Raw genomic sequence first — 10,712 nt, 5'->3', positions numbered from 1 at the left:
ATCAGGCACAATCAGGCAGCCGTGATATAAATATTGAGTTGAGACATTTTGGCAGCAGAAACTGTGACCTAAATGCTGAAACTATGAACAGCGCTAAAGGCTGTTTCTTAGAGACAAGAGAGAAAATAAAACTAATGAAGTTACTGTAATCTTTTTATAGACTATCTGAGCAGCCTGGTCGGCTGTGCCATTTATCATAGAATGCCTTCGCTGGCTGGAAACTCGTGTTTGATTACAGTGTTTACACATATACTTAAGAGTATAAAGTTGTTGATGGATTCTGATGGACAACAAGTGGCCTTAGCGATGCTTTGCTATCGATTATTTTATTGTTTGATTTCCTTGAGACACTTCGGTAGTTTTGTTTTTACTTAGTCGGATGGATACAAATAAAAATGAGTTCTGATGATCTGTTCACATTTTTGGGGTGGATGATTAAAATCACATTTACAAACAGCAACAGTCCCAGTTCAAACATACTTGAGCTCCGTCACAACTGGATACTTCAGCAACTTAACTATGACTACTATTGTCACTTTATATTGAACAAATACAATCAGTTGCCGTTCTATTGGTTGCAGCTTGATAAAACAATGAATCTTATCGTCATGAAGGTCACAATGTTACGTTTTTGTTTTCGTGTTCAACTTCATGGTCATTTTGAAGGCTGTAGTTTGTGGTGCAGTTGAACTCTGTTATCTTATACATCTGCCCGGTGTTTTGTTTGCCTTCGAAAGGGGTGGTCAGAATACAGATACATGCTTTAAAAAAAGCTTTAAAAAGAGAAAACATTGCAAATAAGGATTCAACAGCATTTCTTGGAATTCCCCAGTTATTGGAAACATAAGTTGATTGAAATATCTGCAGAGCTCAATATGACCCAGCTGTTGGCACTTCATTAAAACATTAAAAGGTTTATGTAGCAGTCGTTGCTCATTCGGGTCTATAAACATCCACAATTGTTTTATTTTCTTCTGGCAGTGGAGACTTTTAAGTTGTCTTTTCATCATGTGAGATAGAGCTCCATTATCTGGGGAGGTCCCAGCAGACTCGAGCCAAACCATGACCTCACGCCACTGTGGGAAATGTCCGTGGTGTTCTACCTCCATCGCTGTTTAATTTAATCATGTGTTCACTCTGTCGGTGTAATGATAGGGATTCACATGGCTGTGCCTGGGATTCCCACTGACTAAACATTTCCCAGAAAACTATCTTTTAAGTATCAAATTCTCAGTACTGGTATACTTTTATACTTAAAAGGTCTGTGAGCTTCACGCAGGACAACGCTGTAAACTGTTTGGATTCACAGCTCATTGGATTAAAAAAAACCTACCAAAGCATCCATAGAAACTTCTACACAGCATAATCCGCTCGTTGTTTATTGACTAAAGCAGCCGTCGCTATTAAAAGCCATTCTCTGTGGATTTATAACGTATAACCTATTTGGGATCCCTGCCCACAATATTTGTTAATCTTTGCTCTAAACTACAATCTTCTGGAGGTGGCAAGACCATGTGGCTCTTGAGCCTATAGTCTCCTCGGCTTCTAGAATTGTTAAGAATGCACGCCACCTGGACGCCTAATAGAGAAATGTGCACTCATTTAGCAAAAATGGCAACTGGAGTTTAACCTTTAAGACAGAGATCACAAGTTTATGATCAGACACAAGGAGGGACAGAAATGAAAACAATAATGTCAGGAAGACAGAGAAATATGGATTGAAATTTACTATCAAACAATTCACAGCCTTCTCTTTTTATTCATAACGCTTACGTGTTCTGAGTTGTCCAGACTGAGAATATGGTGACATTTCTACATACCTACGACCTTTGCTGAACCCTTTATTTCAGCATTTGATAAAGACCTGGGATTGATGAGGGGCAACTGGAATTCAGCCTTTGTGAAGGTTAGTGTTTAATTGTTGTCAATCCTGAATCAGAGCCAGGTAAAATAAAGTCTGTGTGTTGTGGTGTTAGTTTGTTCCCAACTACGTGTTTATGAAGACAAAGTGTTATTCTTTCCACTTGCCTGTACTTATATTTTATCTGTCAATTTATGTGAGACTACATTGTTTGTTTAAGGCAAAGACTTAGCCTGGATTAATGGGGAATTAGAGATCATGAACTAAACTAAAATAGTTCTACCATGAGTTATGGATTGTAAATATGAACCACATTGCCTGCACAACATCTTACAGCAGAGGGATTTACAATAACACGTCTGCTTCACACACTCTGCCCGGCTCAGAAGCATGACACAGTTTCTGCAACGGGTATGGACAAAGATATCGCCAACGTCAAACCACCGAGTCCTATTATGAATGTTTGATGCTTCCTTTAGAGGGAGTATTCACTTACAACATGCACTATACTGAAGTGTACAAGGTCAGGGGGCTGGCAGCGGAGACAGGAAGAGGTGATGTCACTGCCCGGGGAATATCTCTGAATCCCTCTCGACTTGGATGTTTAATTTACAGCACATTAGTCAAAGTGATACCATATTGTTACCTATGACCTACTGTAATGTTCAATCTGTGTTTGTGGTGGAACATATGACACTGAACATGACTCTGGTTCCGCTACATGCAGGGTGACATAACTCAGCTGCATCGGTGTCACACCTTCCACTCAACAGACTGTGTGTGTCTTTGTGAATATGTACTATATTCAACTTGGGGTTGAATCTATAAATACATAAATGTTCTTCCATTATGTTTTTAATGTTTCATGAATCTTTACCACTTGGCCACAGAACACCCCACTTATATACTTTACTCCATATTATGTTCACGTTCTTCTCTTTTTCCACATTTAACAGAAATGGAAATATTTCAGTTTTCCTTTTTTATTCTAACTCTACTTGACAGCAGTAGTTACCAGTTAGATACTTAAACAAAAACAAAATGCATGTTTATAAATGAAGCTACCCAGTCATGAAGAGTGGTTTGCAAAACAAAAAGTGTTGCTTTCCCATTGATGCATGAGTACTGATCATATATGTAGAATAATATAAGACTCTGAATGGACCTATTCTAAAAAAATATAATGAGCACTGAAGTGCAGTATGATGATAATACACATTTAATGCAGGACATTCAACATGTCTTTGTAATTGTCTATTGTGGGATTACATCTTCTATGAAAATAACTTCTTTCTTTTCTTTGTTACCTCCAAGCAGCCTAACGGGTCCGAATACATCTTATACCCCTGTCCAACACAGATACACGATATAAGGCATGATGTAACTTCATGTCTCTCTTCAGTCCTCTTTTTCCATTTCCTGTTTGGTTTTGCACAAATGTCGGATTTGTGACAACAGAAATACAAAAACATCTGCTTGGAGTCGAGACAGGTACATTCAAATGCACACCTCATCCACTGTAAATATCATACTTCACAGTCAAGCGTTCAGAAATGCCACAGTGTGTTAAACATACATGCTCTATCAGCGCCTCTCCCATCGTTGTCGTGGATACAATCGACAGATTGATAGAGAGACAGAGAGCATGAATCTTTTCTCAACATTTGAACCAGAAAGGCTGGTTATTATTTTGGCAAATACTACATGATGAATGCCCCTCTCCCTGAGGACCATGAGCTCCATGTTGATGTAATAACTTCACGCTTGTCAGGGCGCAGACAGAGCAGTCTGTCCACACCAGCATAAACAGCATAGTGACACATTCAACTCACATGCACTCGCATGCAAAGTATGAAATAAACAGTCGCTCATATATTTTGTCATTAGCCGTGGCAACACATGTTTGTAGAGGCAGGAGAGTGAGATCATAATACAACTGCACTTTGTAATACTCTTTATGATGGAAGTGTACTGTGAAGGCCAAGGAAAAAACAGGATGTCATGTGTTGGGAGGATATCAGCTATCAGCTATCAGATTTGGTTGAACCAGCATGTCATAAACGTCCACTTCTTTGATTAATGTCGGACCTAAACCAAGTCTATGGGCACGTCACCATCAAGAACTGGATTGGTGTGTCACGGGTGTAGCCACAGCAACAGGACCCCAAACAACAACAACGTCAAAAAGCAACTTTATTCCAAGCAGGAGAATCACAAACGACGGACTCACACACGTCATCTATGGTGATCATAACAGGACAAACCGATAAAGGGGAATGACACGAACAGGGTTTGAATATATATATATATATATATATATATATATATATATATATATATATATATATATATATATATATATATATATATATATATATATACAGGGCTGGTGCAGGTGATTAGACACAGGATGAAACCATCAGGGACATGGCAGACAATCCCAGGCACAGGAAGTGCAGGGAAACAGAGGACACGAGAGACGGGGACTTCAAAATAAAACAGGAAACACGACACACAACTACAGATCCTGACATGGTGATGTGCAGTGGATCATGGTGAATTGTGAATTACACTGGCCGTAGCTCTGTGCACCACTCCATAGTGATATTAGGTGAAGAGTTCATCAAGTGGGACTTAAGATGATTATATCTACAGTTGTGTTTAAATGTATATTTCAGTGCTTTTAGGACAAACCCTTTTGTGTTGTTATGCTCTGTTTTGATTTGGAAAACACCTACATTTTGACACCAAATGATGAGAGAAATAAAAAACATTTAGGCCATCTAACTAAATGCCGTCCATATGTTGTGTATGGAAAAAGGCCTAAAGGGTGCAGAACTAAATAATCAAACCTGACCCAAAAAAAACAACAAACATGTTGTTTTAGCTCTGCGCCTTTGTGAACGAAATCATGACTAATCTGCCAGGTACCCGAGGTTAAACCAACACCGAACTGTTACAGTAATGAGAAGAACAAAAGATGAGAGAAAGTGCACAGATAGTTGGAGACAGACAGGGCCTCGAGGATAACCATCTAAGTTTAATCATCACCAGCTCTGTTTGAAATTTGGCTGCAGGCCAAAAGGGGAACACTTTCATTAACCCGTGAAAACAAACACATTAGCTTAGCATTCTATGACTCACTGCCCTTTCACGTTGACCACGAATGTTAGCGCTGCCAAGCTTCTTCCTGTCCGCCATGCCTCACCCTTCCTCGCCCTTCCTCGCCCTTCCTTGCCCTGCCTCGCTAATGTCGCCTATTACTGCGCTAACTTGCTTTCAACTTTTAACCCTCCGTGCAAGAAGCGAGATGAAGGTGACTGACTGACCTTTTCATTTCACCGACTGCACAAGGGCTTAGAATGAATAGACGTATCACCCGGACTGTATCATATCTATTTTAAATGTTTTTTCAGGATGATGAGGCCTCATTGCTCATATCTCAAATGTAGCCAGTTATTTTGACTAAAATTACTTAAATGATTGAGCCCGAAAGCAGACTTTCTCCAACACAAAATAATGAGACAAATAGGCCAACTGAATGCTCCTTGTGGAAATGTAAATCAACCTGTTGATGCCCCCATATCAATATCTAAATCTGTCTATCTTCAACATAGACAATAATATGATATATTAGCATCTGCAGGATATTCTTATTGTGAACCTTGTGTGAATACCCAGATCTACAGTTTTTTCTGAATGTTGAGGGAAGTATTGGCTTTAGTTTAACCATTTATTAAGGTATTCCTTACATTCAGGCTGTATGCACATAGTATTAGCCGACACTGAAGGCCTCAGTATGCTTCACACAAAGTGCCTGTCAGATCCTTTAACCCTGTTTCCGACTGCAGAAGAGGAAAGGATGCGTGCAACAATTTAACCCACTTTATAAAGAGAATTGCAAGGTGTGCAGTAGACAAGGTTAAAACTTCTCTCTCAAGCTCTGTTTTGTCATTCTTCAGACTTTAGACTTTTTGTGTGTACAAACAAGTGCAACACAATGAATGCCATCTGGAGAGCCTGACCCCGAGTGTCCCCATTGTACAATGTGAGTGTTGAGACTATAAAGACTATAAACCCACAGAGAGAGATTAGAGAGGCAGTGGGATGCAGCCATGAGGAGGTTATGGTGGCAGGCTTTTAATAACTGCCTGAGTTGGTTCAGGTCTGGAAACCTTTGCTTTTAGGGGGGGTCAAAGCACACATCTTATGATTCCCAACCATAGCCCTTACTTTAACCATAACCATCTATGCTAGAATTTGGTGGGAGTAGAGCAGAGTATAAGTAATGTTTGGGGAATGTATTTCAAGAAAAAAAAGTCCCATATCCATATGGCACCTTCAGGGGAGGAAATAACAAAACATTCTCTCATAACCAAATCTTCCCAGTATTTCCAAAAAACAATCGCTAAACGTTTCCCAGCTTAGAAACGACCCCATGCACAAGTCCTATGGGCTCGTTTTCATTTAGTGATAGATTCGGTCAGTCATACACAAACAATCTAGTAAAACAGTCTAATCTATTGAAAAATGTCATATCTGGAGATTAATATTTTACACAAGGGGATGTAGGCCAACATTATTCTAGCATGTTAATCAAGCATGAAAATATAAAACTCACGAGGTCACTATGTTATCATAGAAAACACACGTGTGTAATCACACAGTCTATGCGCTTGCAAGCCTCTGTTTTATGTCAGGGCAGCCGTGGTTTCACATGATTCAGAGCTGATAACCAACCATGGAAGATCTCTTTTGTATAAAAACATTGGCTGCATTTGCAATTAGGTATGTATGCGATTATCTTTGGTAAATATTGAAAATGGCCATTGATACCGTGTGATCTCCACTTACCCACAGATTTGATAAGAGATAGACCGTATTGTTGCTGCTTCTGTGCTTTTTTCCTTTTACATCATAAACATGCAATAAAAAACACTTTCTATTCTAGTCTCAGGACTATATTGTGTAATCAATGTATACAGAATCTCTATTTTGTGGATGCTGCTCATGATTAGTTTAGTTATTTGTCAGACAACAGGGAACAATATGAAAACAGTTGGTGAAATGTGAATTGTCTCAGTGTTCTTGTATGAAGGAGACTAAAGTGGACTAGCGCTGTAATTCTGGCAGTGGTGTATCAATGCTGCACTGCCTTAAATGGGAAACAGAGACCCAGGCCTGTTCTTTACAACATGGCTCTGATTAGGACCAGATTGGTCTGCCTGTGGTTGGTTCTGAGCCACAGCCAAGTCCTACTCAGGGAGAAGTCTGTTCATGTTGTAGTATGAATGCATTAATGTTAATCTCTCCCCCATTCCCTCCACCTATATCTGCTGTAGTTGAGATTGACTGGTTAGAGAACTGGTAATTATGTGGTATTTTTACAGAAGTAAAGACATAAAGAAATCAATATAAAAACATTTAGATTCTGATTAGCTTTTTGCCATTTGTTGTCGTGATGATTAGTTCAGAAAACAAACGGTATTTTTTTCTCCAGGTATTTTATCTCAAGATAACATGATCATTTTCTAATTTGATTAAAATCGGTTTTCGAGCATTCAAGGAAAAAACTCATGATGCTTTTGGGATGGCAATTGTAATCGGCCCACAACTTAAATCTACACTGACAAATGTAAGTATTGGATTGATTTACATGATATTCTGTACAGACATTCATATTCATCAAAGGATACATCTTACTGAAAACAGACTTCATCTAGTGCCAATTTTTCTAAATCTTTGGTTTGTAATAATGGATAAATGATGGGGTGTCTGTATTTGATATTATCAGATAAAATCAAAGCCTGTGTTAGCCAACCCACAGCATCTGCATTCTGACATGATAAAACGATGTAACAAAATACCAGTACATTAAAGTTTTTTTCTCTTTCATCATTCAGTGATTTGAGTTTCCCCTCCATGTTAGGAAGTGATGTTTGCTACCATCTCGTGGCCAGAAGGAACATTTCATTTAAAAGACAAAAGCCACTTGAAGAAACAAAACAAAAAAGTTATTGCTGAGAAACTAAAACTTTTTTCACAGCAACCATACATCCCAATAGATGTACATGACTTAACTTACAATATATAGTCTAGCTTAATTTCCACGAGTCATCTACTCTTTGTTGTTATTATTTATCTAGCCTACAGCATCATTTGTAATCTCTATAAACAAAACAGGTCGGATAATATATATTCCGTATCCCATGATACTCTTATCTTATTTATTTCAATAACACACCATTTAGATAAGTAGAACACATGAACGGACATAAAACATAAACAAGGACTCATATAAAAGGAAAATAAATTGGAGATATGCCAAATATCAAAACACTTATACAAAGCAATGACTTCTAGTTTTGAATAGTCTTCATAGATCGTCTTTGAATGTTGATGTCCAGGTCCAATCCTAACCCAAAAGCAGCTCCGCGCCTTCTGTCCCTCGTTACTCGCCGTAAATTACGTCATCAAAACAAGCCGACCCGAGCAGCATGGAGGAACCCTCGCTGAAGCTTTTTTGACCTTCTAAAATTATTCCTTTCCAATAGTGTCGGTGAGTTGATTCTCTATATGCTACATTAAGGGTAATTCTGCGATAATGTCAGTCAGAGTAGTTTGTAATTGCTGCATTGTATTTGTTGTGTTGACGTCAATGTTAGCTGCAGTCAGGCTAACTACACGTATCCCTGTTTTTATTCACTTCCTCCTCCTTTTTACCTGAATCCGCAAAGGTAACGGAAAAGTAATTACTGATGGAAAATATAACCAAACCGGTTCTCACAAATCAGAGGTCTGCTAAATGTGTGACGGTTACCTTTTACTACTGAGTCAATGAAATGGCAATACATTAAAGCGAGATCGGCCAGTTATTTGTGACATCTGGTTAACGAGAGGAATTGAGCCTTCAGCTGATAATCATGTGTCAGATAGTGGCTCGACACAAATGTCAACTTGTCTTGATCTTCTGCACAACAGGTTTGAATTCAGCTTTCCAGGATGTCGGTCAAGCACGTGTCAGTCCATGCGAAATGGATCATCGGCAGAGTAATCGGGACCAAGATGTACAAAACTGCCAAAGTGAGAGTCACAAGGCTGGTGCTGGACCCATACCTGCTCAAGGTGAACCTTTTTAACGATCTTCATCCACTGGATGTGGACAGGTGGCAGCCTACTTTACCAGGAATACCCCCCCCCCCCCCCCCCCCCCCCCCAAAAAAAAAAATATCAATTTGGTTATTTCTTTATATCTCTATCATTTATGTTACTCGTCATACACATTTAAAACGCATACATTGCTTGTTTGAAATTTTAGGACACAGGTGTGATTATGATACCTGAATTATTCTACAGATGCCGTAGTAGAGAAGTAGAGATATGTTTCAACCAAAGTATTTTTTTTCATTCAGTAAAATATACCAAACTTTCCTGTGTCAGTGTATACTGTTATAATACAGGCAGCTGCCCAATTCATTTTGTAAAAGAAATACAGTAATATTGTGTGTCTATAGGAATATATGTTTGTTAGTAAGAACACTTTTTAGTGCTGTTTGAGGAGACATTTTGAGCTGCCTCTAGTTCCACACGATAGCCACCATTACTGTTAAGGACTACTACTCTCATCTCACGGTTTTCTGACCAGTGCATTTTCCCTTGAACAGATAACACGCATGTCTTATTCTTTTTTTTTTTTTTAAGACTCTATTTTCTGTTTCATATAAAAACATTGGGTTATTTGGCTCGCAGTTTGACTTGGTTAGCTGTTGGTTAGTAACTTGGGATTTGATGTTGCCATTATTTTATGCATAATATTTAGTCCCACCAATCAGATGATGATAAATAATCTAAAATTGCAAGTAATTATAATTCTACAAACATCATTAATTTGCCACCTGTAGCCAAAGGTGTCGTACATCAACTTTATCATCCATACATCCATCCATTATCAGCCGCTTATCCGGGGTCGGGTCGCGGTGGCAGCAGGTTCAGCAGACCGACCCAGGCTTCCCTCTCACCCGCAACACTTTCCAGCTCATTCTGGGGGATCCCAAGGCTTTCCAAGGCCAGCCGGGAGATATAATCCCTCCAGCGTGTCCTCGGTCTTCCCCGGGGCCTCAACTTTATCATATACAACCAAATTTGAAATGCGTTGAAAGATTAGTCATTGATTGCTGTACACTTATGTTGTCTTTTCTTCTCCATAGTACTACAATAAGAGGAAGACCTACTTTGCCCATGATGCTTTGCGGCAGTGCACTGTGGGAGATATTGTCCTTCTCCAGGCTTTGCCTGAGCCCAGGTCCAAACATGTGAAGCATGTACTGTCTGAGATTGTGTATAAAGTTGGCCGGGTGGTCGACCCACTGACGGGAAAGAGGGTTGAAGGAACTGAGTTTGTGGAGCCTCTGACTGACCTTCCACTCAGCCTGAGAGACGACACAACGTTATCAGAAAAACTGCAGGAGCTCAACATCTCTGCCGCCTCCAGTGAGGCTGATTCTCCGCCAGCACAAGCTCCCACTTCATGATAGAAAAAGGCATTCTTTTATGCAGCGTGGTTAGCTGAAATGTCACTCTGCAATTCTGTTTCTGTGTACATGTACATATACTTTCATAAATCAGCCATCAAGATATATCAATTCATGTGGGAAATAAAATGTTAGTTGGTTCCTGCTACGGTAGTTATGAATTCAAAATGCATTGCTGATTAATTTACAATAAAATGACAATGATGATGCATGGTTTTATTCACAAACATGTATGCATGGTGTTCATATCCATTTATTGTTCTACCAAAGAGCTATACACAAAAGGATTTTAAATTGACAGCCATTAGCACATTCTCTAG

General features: G+C 39.2%; 1 protein-coding gene across 1 annotated transcript; it reads left to right on the top strand.

The window, feature by feature from the left end:
* Window positions 1-8,320: 8,320 nt before the first annotated feature.
* Window positions 8,321-10,623, top strand: mrps17 (mitochondrial ribosomal protein S17). Its single transcript, XM_034550292.1, has 3 exons — window positions 8,321-8,420; window positions 8,843-8,986; window positions 10,069-10,623. The coding sequence occupies exons 2-3, from the start codon at window positions 8,864-8,866 to the stop codon at window positions 10,390-10,392; spliced, it is 447 nt and encodes a 148-aa protein (XP_034406183.1). The 5' UTR covers window positions 8,321-8,420; window positions 8,843-8,863; the 3' UTR covers window positions 10,393-10,623.
* The last annotated feature ends 89 nt before the right edge of the window (window positions 10,624-10,712 follow it).

Source organism: Cyclopterus lumpus, chromosome 14 (assembly GCF_009769545.1).
Source record: "Cyclopterus lumpus isolate fCycLum1 chromosome 14, fCycLum1.pri, whole genome shotgun sequence".
In the NCBI taxonomy this organism is placed as follows: Eukaryota; Metazoa; Chordata; class Actinopteri; order Perciformes; family Cyclopteridae; genus Cyclopterus; species Cyclopterus lumpus.
This window is presented reverse-complemented; position numbering and strand designations above follow the sequence as displayed.

Coding starts and splice junctions, on each gene's coding strand:
- mrps17 (XM_034550292.1), top strand. CDS start 8,864: ATGTCGGTCAAGCACGTGTCAGTCCATGCGAAATGGATCATCGGCAGA. Junction 8,987..10,068: donor TGGACCCATACCTGCTCAAG/GTGAACCTTTTT, acceptor TCTTCTCCATAG/TACTACAATAAGAGGAAGAC.